Raw genomic sequence first — 12,842 nt, forward strand, 5'->3', positions numbered from 1 at the left:
GTATATCCTTTGCACCGTTGCCTTCTGATTTGTGTAACAGACCCGGCTGCTCCTTGACTCCAATACAGGATCATCCTCTGTACCTCGCCCATTGTGTCTTGTACCAGCTCCTATCTAGTTCAGTTTCAACAACTCTCCTGGACTGCTTTCATGTACAGTTTTTAATTATATTTGGTCTCGGCAATGGCTTCTCCTATCTGTCTCTCACGTTAGGGGGCTGAACCAGGGGCCGCGACCTGCTGTCTCCCATCAGCTAAGCACATCCCGCCTTGCGGAGGTTCTTGGTGAAGAGCAGGGGTCTGTTAGACTCCGCTCCCTACTAGGCCTGTGCTAATCCTAACAGAGGGAACTCCTGTGATTGTAACAATTAGTGGGTAAGATCTTAAACCAAACTGGATGCTCTCACGTGCCTCAGGGACAAAATAATGTAGGATTAGTACCATTCCTACTAAACATCTCAAATTACAGGGGGGTGGGGACCAATAAAAGGGAGACATGATACTGTTAGGTCTCCATTACTCAGTAGACAAAGCTCTGCGGTGTCTACACTTCTCACACACAAAGAAACTTGAATATTGGGAAGCTGGACAGGATGATCAGACAATAACCCGCCCACAAGTGTTGATGAAAGATCCACCAATATTATTAAACTATTGTTAACCAGAAAGGCTGAAGGACATCATGAACAAGGTTATGTTAACAAACATAAGAGTTGGGAAAGTTCCTGTAGGTTGCTGTTTAAATGTTATACAAGCTGATATTTGCCTTAAACAGATGGAAACACTAGTCATGAGGAACTTAACTAAAATATTGTGTATTGATATAACATATTGTATTGTGCCTTATATCCTTCCAGACAATGTATATTACATATGTGGGCGAAGGGCGTATAAATGATTAACTTCGAGCTCCAAAGGTTGATGTTTTCTAGGAGGATTAGTTCTGACTGACATTCACGGATCAAACCCACCTCCTTAAGTACACACAATATGAACACAGAGACAAAAGAAATATAATTCCAGGGGTAAAACCTTTAGCTACAAATGTAATTACTGAGTTCAAAGGATTCCAGATCATGGTTGCATTGCATACAACATAGAATGATACTAAATTATCTTACCACAATTACTGATGAACATAGTGTGAAGTTATCCACCCAGTTTGATGATAAGTCTTGTACCAACAAAATGGGCACAAGAATTGGTAACCATAGGTAAGTCCCTTATCCTTATAGTTGGTGCCTTTTATAATAGTTGGTTTATGTATCAGATGTGTTTCTGTTATGTTGACGTGTGATAAACATTCCACTAAGGTGACCCCAGGAAATGACAATGTGATGGTATTAAAGGGGTTATCCCAGAAAATTAAGTGTTATATTACAATCCTGCAATAGAATCTTAAAAGGATGAGAGAGTTGGATATACTCTCAAAGGGTGGAACTGTTATCAATATTTTCTGTACACTACAGTAGCGATACGATCTATACACAACGTGATTATTTTCATAGCAACCTTTTATTAAGCTTAATGATTACTAAACTTTTTATATAAAATAAAGTGGTAAAGAGGAAAAAATATGTTTCCAACTTACAAATTACATTGTGGTATCATTCTGTTCACAATTGCATGTGAACGTTTGCGGTATTATTTGGGCAGCGTTCGCACCCTGTGAGCGCTAGTTATAAAGAACATCACCTTTTCATACTCTATAATGGCAGCTCACAGGGATCATAAAAAACAGTTTATACAGGTCTAGAGGCCGGAAACTGAAGGAGGACAGCTGGCAGTGTGAAGGAACAATGACCAGAAGAATCCACCAATGCTGTACCGAGTTCTTGGAAGGTTCTGACCCGGTAACCTATGAATGAAGACCTTAACACTGTACCTGTGTATCTCTGTGATGTCACTGCTCTTTATAACTCTAGTGTATATATTGTTCAAATCTAGCTTTGGACCCCAGAGCGTTCTGATAGAGCCTTGTGCTAGTGCTAGAAGGTACATGCTTATATATACCAAACTTTGCCTTGTATGCTATTTGCAAATAAAACCTATGTACCTTGGAGCATCAGAGATTATTTATTTTAAACAATAGTTAAGGACATAACAGAGGTCCTTCCTATCACAACAGGACCACTTATATTTTTACATTACTTGAGTACTTGTAAGGTCTTAAACTTTCCCTACTTGCTGAGAGCAGTGAGTAGAACTTTAAAGTCTGTGTTTATGTGTTTACAGAAAGATCCTAAATGGGTGTCTAGAATATTTACACGCACTGGACCCCACTTCTGAGGTGCTGTATAAATATGATCATGTTTATGATTTAAATCTGATTATTTATGATGAGACGCGAGGGAGGAGGCTGCATGTTATCACAGGGCCTCAGGGCTGCAGATCAGTTTTGATAGAGACCCTGAGAGACAGAAAGATGAAAGAGACAGAGATAAAAGAAGAGACAAGCGCAGGAGCGTTAGGAGAGATCCGGCATTCAGCAGTCGCTGCAGAAAGAACAAGTCAAGGCCAGAGCAAAAATTGTTCAAGTTGGAAAGTGTCAGCGAGTGGGTCACATCCAGTATGTCATTATTTCAGAGATTAAAGGTACAGCACACAGCCGCGTGTCTCTGTTCCCATCTAAAGATAAACACGTTGGGTAAGGTCTAATAAGGGACATCACCGGCTTTAATCACACAATCATGTGTCCTTATTAGTATTAAAATGCAAGTTGCTTTATAGAAAAGAGCTTTTAGTAATTGCCACAGATTTACATATACAAGTTAATTAACTTAACAGACAGAATTTCCTCATTATTATTATTATTCTCTGCAGTTAACTCATATTACTCACTCGTAATTAGCGGATAAGTGGATGAATTGTAATATGAGGCGAACACAATGATTTATATTGCAGAGAACCTGTTGCTGAACCACTAGAAGTAAACCTAGGTCTCAGCGACCCAGTAATATGTGGTCCCTCCGAGTACCCACAGGGGCGGACCTGGAAAAATGCTGTACCCGGGGCGATTTAGGGGGGGGCGATTTAGGCCCCACCCCTTTCTAACATCTTAGGCTGCCGACGGCTTCACACTATGTGCAGGTCCGTCCAGCCGTGACAGTGTGCTGCCCGGCTGCTCTGATTGTCAGAGCAGCCGGGCAGCACACTGTCCCTGCCTGTCAGCATCCTGCCGTCGGCAGCAAGTGTCTGCTAGGGGGGGCGATCGCCCCGATCGCCCCCCCCCCCTGGATCCGCCACCGAGTACCCACCAACCTTCTGCAGAGTCCTGGAGTCTGACTCCATAAGGGACACTTTAATGACATCTTGGGCACCCAGCACCTGTCGGAGGGGTGGAGAATACGAGCAGACATTTGTAGACCGCGCAATACAAGTTAACAAAACACAATTAGCTCAGTAAAGAGTCCGTTTCATTGAACACATCGGAGTCTAGATGAAAGGACTTTATATTAAATTTAGGAGGTGCAATCACTTGGGCATCAGGTCGTTAGGGCTCCAGGTCACTGGAATAAGCATTAAGTTACTTATTTGAGTGACTTGGAATTGGGCACTAGGGAATTGTATATTTTGGGGAGAGGGTTGACCATTATAATATAATATATATTTTATCACACACACATATATCATATACAGTATAAAGTATAAAGTCACTGGATTAGGTATATTTCTCCTAGGTTCCTAACCTACTTGTTTTAAAACCCCAGGAAAATGTTAGTGTCTGACCTGCTGACGCAGTGATGACATGGTGAGGGGATTATTGTGGAGTTTTCTTTTGTTTTTTTACTGAATAAAACTGTCTGAGATCAGTTGCAGGAAACCTTTGTACTCGTGTGATATCTCTCGGCTGCTATAAACACCATCTACCCCAGGAGGTGGTACCGTGGCCACCTACCCGGTCACAATATATAGATACACATATATGGGGAGGGGGTGAGATAATTTGAGGGGACTGTGTTACATGATGTAGATTTAGGCTGGGATTTCTGACATACAGACAGACATGTGATACATATGAGATAGACATGTGTAGGGATATATAATGGGGAATAAGGGGGGGGCTGTATAAATATAATTGTGTACTCAATGGAAAAATACAGCTAAATTAGAACTTTCCATCTATATAGAGGACTGATAATAAAGCATTTATTTCAGGCGGTCACTGATCAAACTGAAGAACGTAATATTTACTGGATAATAACATAATAATATACATGTGACTGATCGTGTAACATACAGTCTTATATCTGGAGAGTAGTGATCTGACTGATGACACAACACACCTAGAACACCCGTAAATGCAACATGTGTTAGTTCACATTGTATGCAGGAATAAAGTACCTACTGTACAATATCGAGGATATTACAATCACAGGGTTCCGTTGCCGGTGGTAAAGCACTTCTATATATGTTCAGGGGACTCTTTGGTGACTTGTAATATATTTACATTTTACAACAGGGGAACTTTATTCCCATGTTGTTAATAGGTGCTCATTAAACAATTCTTATTGATCTTCATCGTCCATCTCAATCACGGCCTTGTTGACCGTTCTGGATGAGGACTTCGAAAATTTTCCGCAGTGTTCACATTTCATTTTCTACACGACTTAAGCACAACGGAGACATTTGTGGAGAACAGGAAGAAATATCACATAGGAACACGAGGAACTTACAGAATTGAGGCTTTTGTAGAAGAACGCCCTCTTTCCCCCACCCGATAGAACATCAAATAGACCCACACACTTTTCCCCGTGATAGTTTCTCTTTAAATTAAGTACCACAATAATGTGCACAATTGTCTGATAATAAAAACAAATTGGCCTTAAACACATTATTTTTATTCAGAAGAGGGAATTGCAATGAGATGAAACTGCTGAGTCAAACAGTTCTTTCGTTGGATCCAATAAACCTGTATCTCAGGATATACAACATTCCACGGTGCTCTTATCTCCTAGAGAGTGGTCAGGAGATCATGATTGGCTGAATGCCACCAGACAGATTCCAGAGAAGATCCAAGGATGGGCGTCTTCATCATGGTAGAGACCACAGAGAAAGTCCCAAGTTGAATGTCTTGGTCCTTGCTGGTCACCTAGAGAAGATGTTGGTCTGGTGGAAGTTCCTGAGAGGGCTACTCCTGAGCCTGTGTGTACGAGATGTACCACCATAAAAAATTCAGATGTTTGGAAAAATTATGTAAATCTGAATGATATCAGATACCAGAGGAAAAACTTAACCAATAGAGTATATATCAATTGCTATAAAATGATCATGAGATGAATTTCTTGAGGGGTTATTGATGAAGATGATGTTTGAGTGATTGGTTAATAGATTATCCAGTAATCCGCTCTGTGCTGAGCTCTCACATGTATGAGACACGTTTAGAGATCCGCAGAGTTTGTCGTAGTGGAGTTAAGTAACTTAAAATTCTCACAGTTAATACCCAATAACTCTCTGTAAAGGGCCATTATATACATAGTATTATATTAATGCTCCATAACCCACCAAATGGATTGATTATAACTAAGCTGTCTCTTTCTATTGTTTGTTAGTGCATAAAAATCATAAGGCATTTGCTGTTGATTAGGAAATAAAGTGGAGTTTCCTTGTACAACGGAATATACTCTGTCCCAGACCAGGTCTTGCCTTTCATTCTATGCCCAATTCTTACACGAAAGAATCTGAGCCAAAGGACTTTCTAGAGTCCACCATTGTCCTTGGCGTAATGTTCATTGAGGGCTAGTTTTTGTATTTACAAAGTCTTTCTACAAAGCACAAGATCTACTATACACATCCAAGTCTTGTTTCTTGTCCGTTACTTCATCTTAGATGAGTCACAACGAGTTTGTTGGCTACGGAACGCTGTCCTCACACACACACTGCATTTCCTGACGTGTTCTGCTGAAGAGTGAAGTGTTCTACACCTTCCGGAGTCCACAGAGACCTCTCACAAATGGTCCGTTCGTTTTACCTGATGAGAATAGGATGGGCAACACCTGCAAAACGCGTCAAGAGGAATTAGAAAGTGTTACTATTCATTATCTCTCACATAAATAATCATATAGCAAAATAACAGACTCTCCAAAGTTATTGCTGGACATTAACAGGAACCTCTGAATTGCCTGGTGGAGACCTGTGTTTGGCACATAGTCACTAACACTAATCCCATCACCATATATATAAATGTCAGTAGAACACCTCGTGGTATGATGATCACTGGGGTTAATATATAGAGGCTATTGCCTCAGGCAACAAGTTTTGGGGACGGCAAAATAAATTAATTTACAAATTATCTTTATACTGTTCTACATTAGTGATTTACGCGGCTGCTTGGATTCAAAAAGTGAAGGTGGAAAATGGTTTTCAAAATATAATCCTGACCCTTTAACCTTCAGAACAACAAGAGCAAGAAAAATAAAAGTGATAAAGTTGGGTCATTAAATGATAAAGTGAGATAAATAACTGTAGAAGATGATATTATAAATATGATTTATTATCTGTCTTCATAAAAGGAGGAAAAGTAACCACGACACAGGTTGTGTAGGGATAGTCTATACACGTCATCTAACACAAGAGGATGCAGTTAGACCTAGAGAGTAACACATAAAAAGCAGCCACATCTGCTAAAGGAACGGTTTAGTAATTGATGGATCATTATTTTCTATATTTAAAGATTAACCCTCAAATAACGAGCAGGCGTGTACAGTAAATATATAACGTATCTCCTCTCCTCAGCGACGTCTGTCTTACTGATCTACCATTACATTTTTTTGCTATTTCATCTGCAATTAGGTGAAATCTAAGTTACATTTGAAGTGCTGAAAGGAAATGAAGATGACATAAAATACAGCGATTCCGGCTCCGTCTCTACCTGTACGACTAACTGGAGCGCTGTATCCTCTCTGTGCGGCTCTGGACCTGTCAATCACACATTATCCATCCACAACCACACCAACCCCATTAAAGGGATAATTCCCATTAAGTCATTTGTGCCGATGTAGGATATTGTGGCCACAGGGAAGACGGTTATTGGGTTTTCTACGGCTGCGATCTGAGCTATAGTTATGTCAGAATATTGCCTGAAAGGCAGAAACATATCAGTCGCTCCTCGGGATTATGTTTCCAATTAACATACAGAAAAAAATGTGTGTGGAAGGAAATCAGTGTTGTCTATTTCTAGGTTAACCCTGTAACTGAACAAGTTACTTCCCAACCTACCGATGGAGGTGGCTGCTCAACTTAACCAGCTTATCCCAATTGTAGAAATCCTTATTAACATAGCTTAAAAGCCCCTGGACTGGATGGATTTAAGGAGGCCTAACAGACAGAAATCCACCCCGTCACCATCCCCCATATTCATACCGTATTCAACGGCATCCTTTTGGGACAACCTTCACCAAACTAAGCACTGAGTGATGGTTATGTGTCCCTCACAAAGGAGATAAAGACCCCCTTCACCGTGACAGATACTGACCGATATCCTTAATAAATTTCGATATGAAACTTCTTGCTCAGCTTATGGGGTATCACACCCCCCTCATTAAACAACTAATCTGGACCAGGTGGTGTTCAGAGGCAGAAGATGTGAGACAACGTCAGACACAAATTCCATCTTCTACACATATCCCAGTCTAGTCTGATCCTTCTGTCCATTATCTTACGATCATTAGATTTTTTTCTTAAAAAAAAAAAGCTTTTGACAAGTTGGTCGGGGAGTTTATGTGGACAAGATTCGGCTTGTTGCCACTTCTGACTGGACTGCAAACACTTCACAGTTCCCCCAACATCCAGTTGCTGGTCTGTCTTTCCAGGCCTTTCCCTATATTGAATGGGATTGGGCAGGAATGTCCCCTGTCCCCTCTACTCTTTGTATTGTGGTGGCGATCCGAGCCTCATCACATATTAGACTGAAGCCTGGGGAGGTCAATTTCACTTTTTCTTTTAAAGTATTTCTTGATTTAGCCTCATTTTTGCCTTAAAGAGCTACTAAAGCCCCTATTTGATGTGTATATATATATATATATATATATATATATATATATATATATATATATATATATATATAAAAGCTGTGTATTGCTGAACTGAATAATATACATTAAATAGCTGGAGTATTTCTACTTAATAAATATGTCCATCATGCTGTATCCCTAATCTGTCTGCAGCAGCTCAGTTAGGTGGGAGGAGCTTCTCTAACAGAGCAGACAAATCTCTGCAGAAATGCACTGTACGTATGGGGTGGAGTCATACACAGGGGCGGGGCCAGTAATGTCACAGCAGCTTAAGTGACTGTAGTCTCAGGTTGTAGCAGCTGGAGAATTCTGAAAAAAGTTGGTATTGTGCAGGTTGCTAAAAACTGTGGATTGCAGCAGCTCATCCTCATCTGCACTGAGGGGTAACTATGTCCCCAGCTGCTGGGACTAATGCAGGGAACGAGGACCCCATGGAATTACTTGTGGTAGGGAAGAATATAGTGTTATTATATATGACATCTGTCCCCTGACAGGTTTCAGCTACACAATCCTGCAGTGTGTAATAATCCGGCTGCTCGGGTCTGTGATCAATGCTGTTCCCAGGTACCTGCTCACACACATACTAAACATGTTCTCTATCAGCGTAAACCCTCTGAAGTCTGAGCCCTGGGGGACACCACGAACTCCGAATCTCTGAGCAAAGATCAGAAAAGTTCAAAGTACGATGGGAATCACTGACTTACAGAAACCTAGGGCCCGATGCAGAGCCGGCCGCAAATAGGGCGTAATATAGGTCAGAGGGACAAAGACAGCACCAATCAGCCCCAGCGGTGTAATGACAAACAGCCAATCACAAGCGCTCACTAGTGCAGTCATTATCATTATCCGCTATCCGCACCTGCCTCTGACCACCCGAATAACGCATCTTTCTCATGCACGTGTCTTTTACCCCGTCTGCAACTGTGTGTCGTTCTCGGCCTACGGTAGAACGCCCCCATTCCTCCTCCCCAGAAGCAGGTTCCCGTAAGTGGCAGAATGACGCCAATCTGCATGGGTGCACACTCCACATCAGACCCTTATTCTTTCATTGAACCCTTGACATGGGCTTTATAAAACAAATTACATACATTACATGTATATGTTACATAGACAAGGAGGACGGAAGATTCACCAACTAATGCGCTTTTTAAAAAATTGTTACATCGTCTTTTTTAGACAATAGGTGCCTGTCACATGACAACTGGATTGCATCAACCTGCGCATCACTGTGTAAGAAGGTGGGCGTGGCATGTGCAGCGCTGAATCTATAAGGAAAGCATCGGTGTACTGATCTATGTGGATTTAATATAGTAACATCATAGACGCTCACTCTTCTGTCTGCGTCAGTGACACTCCGTCAGTGCGTCTGTGGTGAACGCTGCCATACTTCTCCTTATATCCATCTCACTTCCTCGTATAGGGATCAGGGATCGGTTCCCGAATGTGGAATCCAGATGTGAGTTTCGCGTCCTCGCTGCTGCAGTCTGTTCTGGCCACAGGCTGCCATACTGGGTAAGACGCAAGCACAGAACAAGTCAAACACAATAGTGAGCAATGTAATACATAGTAAATATATTGAAGGACATTGACGAAATACAAATTATGCGAGTAATGCGTTCCTATGTGCAGAATTACCTCCTCATGGGTACAAAGGGCACCCCACATCCTGCCAATGTATAAATGCTGCGTGTCACCTGTCCCTGGATTGGGGTCCGGGTGGGAGTGGATATGGAGAAAGAGTAAGAAGACCACTTTCCTGCACAGCGCACCTTGGACAAGATACAAGTGGGGAGAAGAACTCTCTATGACCGCCCCCAAATCAGGGAGCCCCCCGGTAAATGTGCTCTGTTACCACCATGAATCTCAAATCCGTTTTCCCACAAACCCTGAGGAGTGCGGGGACTATGTGCTGCCAGGGGCCACGTCTGTAAATAGCCCACCCTGGGCCGCCACTACCTGGACCCCAGCGCTGGCTCGAAGGCCATTAATAGCGCTGCACTGCGTACTATGGGCTCTGCAGTCAGCGCTGCTTCTACTGATACAGGAATGTGACTGGCAGCTCTCAGTGCCCAATATATGGAGTTACCTGAACAAACATGAAGGCTGCAAACCACTCTGTCATGTCTCTCTCTGTGTCACAACAAAGATACCTGGCAATAAAACACAACACACAGAGTTACATTCTGAGAATACTTCTGCTGCAGAACACAGAGGGGGACACAGGATAGAGAGAGAGGGGGAGACCTGGGACACAGAGAGAGGGGGCATGGGGGGGGCAGGACACAGAGAGAGGGGGAGACCTGGGACACAGAGAGAGGGGGCAGAAAACACAGAGAAGGGGGGACCAGACAAAGAGAAGGGGGGACCCCAGACACAGATGAGGGGAGACTCCAGACACAGAGGGGGAGCCCAGACACAGAGAAGAGGGGGAGCCCAGACACAGAGAAGAGGGGGAGCCCAGACACAGAGAAGAGGGGGAGCCCAGACACAGAGAAGAGGGGGAGCCCAGACACAGAGAAGAGGGGGAGCCCAGACACAGAGAAGAGGGGGAGCCCAGACACAGAGAAGAGGGGGAGCCCAGACACAGAGAAGAGGGGGCTGACACACCAAGGTCACATACAGACAGCAGATCTCACCACTGGCTCTTTTCGTTCCTCTCGTTCTGACACATTATCGTAAAACCGAAACTGCTAAACAAATGTGAACATTTCATTGTAACAGGAGCTGTGGTACAGGATAGGTCCCAGATCCCTCATCTCTGCAGTTTAATAACAATCTTACTCTTAACTTATATACAGCTGTAAATTAATTAAAAGTAAATGCATCATCCAAAGTATAGCTGTGGGTACAAAGCTAATTACCAGCATAATACACCTGAAACACCAACTCACTTTCATACACTGACAGACGTTTCCGGGGTACAGATATATTAGATAGAGGGTAAGGGGTGGGGGGTCCTTTCTTCTACTTCCTGTCTAAGTCTACTGAAGGACACAGGGACATTCCTGTCCTCTTAAATGGCTGATAACAGAGAACACAAGCTTGCACACAATCGCTAATCCAGTATAGTGTCACACAACCCCAGATCTGTCATTGTATGGAAACGTTTACATCAGTACGGTCAGTTCGAGTGGCAGATTCCATGGGAGACCTCCTAATACACTGTAACGTCACATTGTACCCCCAGAGTAACCTGTTCAGCCGGGTACACCCCAAAATGCACAGAGCCCCCCAGCCATACTGCCATAAACATTCTCAGGATGAGTTCAGCATTTCTTTAGTCATTGGTTGTAAATAAAAGCGTTGAAAGTACCAGTTAAACAGCGCTGCCTGTATACCGACACAGCGCATGTATGAAAGACAGACTACACGCTTAATACATACATGTCATCTCATGCTCCATAAAGCATTCCTACAAAATCACTTTCCAACGAAACAAAACCTCAGTTATTTTAGAGCGACGTTTGACAGATCTTAGCGACGTTCGGTTACCATGGAAGCGAGGTGAAGATATTTGTAAGTTTTCAGTGTTTTAGATAGAATACAGGGATCATCGCTGACAGGAGGGGTCTGTGCAGACAGTGAAGGGTTAACCCATGGCCCCGCTGTGTCCTAGCAACCAGCAGCCCTGGCGTGTTCCCATGACACAAGTTCTGCCCACTCACCCAGCTGGCAGAGGCTGGTGATCCGTTGTCCACACACAGGGCACAGACCACTCCGCCACAGACCTGATTCAGGTGTAATACGCTGTAAATATTTATATTCTTTAACTCAATACAAAATCCTGCTTTTCTGAACTGCGCTAGAGGGCAAACGCCAAATTATCTGTAGTATATTCTGCCCTGAGTCCTAATATCTCAGCTGAGAGCAGGGAACTGGGAATCACTCCTAGTCTCTGCTGACCTCTAGTGGAGAACAGTGTCCTTACACTGAACACGCACAAACATTAATACATGGTGTTTAGCAGGATAATAACTAAGTCATATAATTTGCTGCAACGTATTCAGGAACTAGAGAGAGTATAAAATGTTCCACATAAATCAATAAATGTGTATCTGTCAGTGGGTAGATGGAACTGAGCAATGTTCTGCAGATCTCTAGAGAGGTCAGTAATGTAATAATCTGCAGAATATATCACTATGTATCTGTCAGTGGGTAGATGGAACAGAGCAATGTTATGCAGATCTCTAGAGGTCAGTAATGTAATAATCTGCAGAATATATCACTATGGGGGTAGATGGGACAGAGTGTTGATCTTTGGACAGTAACAGATTTGAAAACATTATATCTTACCCTTTTTGTGGCCGAAACTTTTTCTTGATGCCAAGATAAACAGTCAGACTTTTCACCGGCCATTCTCTCTCCGGCTTGTTAGTCTGTAGCACAAGAGAGATCAGTTTATATCCGGTCACCTATACGGCATTTATTGTGATAGTGTTTCTGTCACACAACAACTCCACATAAATGTTCCCTAAAACACTAAATTGGCAGTTTTAAGGTTTTGGGCACAGGTAAGATTATTGGAATATTTTGGGGCAAACTTCCTACACAGTGGAGGCAATATATTCTAGGCTGAGCCAGTATTCTAGAGAAGGAAGCCTATCGGTTCACAAGGGGTCCGTGGCTTAAGCCTCAGTGATATCATTGGGTCCTAGTGACTGGATAGGCTGCATTCTCAGTGATGTCACTGGTTCCTAGTGACTGGATAGGCTGCACTCTCAGTGATGTCACTGGTTCCTAGTGACTGGATAGGCTGCACTCTCAGTGATGTCACTGGTTCCTAGTGACTGGATAGGCTGCACTCAGTGATGTCACTGGTTCCTAGTGACTG

General features: G+C 42.8%; 1 protein-coding gene across 7 annotated transcripts in view; it reads right to left on the minus strand.

Moving 5' to 3' along the window:
- Positions 1 to 4,824: 4,824 nt before the first annotated feature.
- ARAP1 (ArfGAP with RhoGAP domain, ankyrin repeat and PH domain 1) overlaps positions 4,825 to 12,842 on the minus strand; it is a 141,580-nt gene continuing 133,562 nt past the window's right edge. For 5 of the 7 annotated variants that reach the window (XM_075198343.1, XM_075198341.1, XM_075198345.1 and 2 more), the window contains 5 exons: positions 12,305 to 12,387; positions 10,648 to 10,701; positions 10,098 to 10,161; positions 9,342 to 9,519; positions 4,825 to 5,995 (listed from right to left, as the gene is read on the minus strand). In XM_075198343.1, coding sequence (XP_075054444.1) covers positions 9,355 to 9,519; positions 10,098 to 10,161; positions 10,648 to 10,701; positions 12,305 to 12,387 — 366 coding nt within the window. In that variant the 3' untranslated portion in view covers positions 4,825 to 5,995; positions 9,342 to 9,354. The remainder of the gene's footprint in view (positions 5,996 to 9,341; positions 9,520 to 10,097; positions 10,162 to 10,647; positions 10,702 to 12,304; positions 12,388 to 12,842) is intronic. The other 2 variants (XM_075198344.1, XM_075198342.1) reach the window with 1 other exon arrangement.

Source organism: Mixophyes fleayi, chromosome 2, assembly GCF_038048845.1.
Source record: "Mixophyes fleayi isolate aMixFle1 chromosome 2, aMixFle1.hap1, whole genome shotgun sequence".
NCBI lineage: Eukaryota > Metazoa > Chordata > Amphibia > Anura > Limnodynastidae > Mixophyes > Mixophyes fleayi.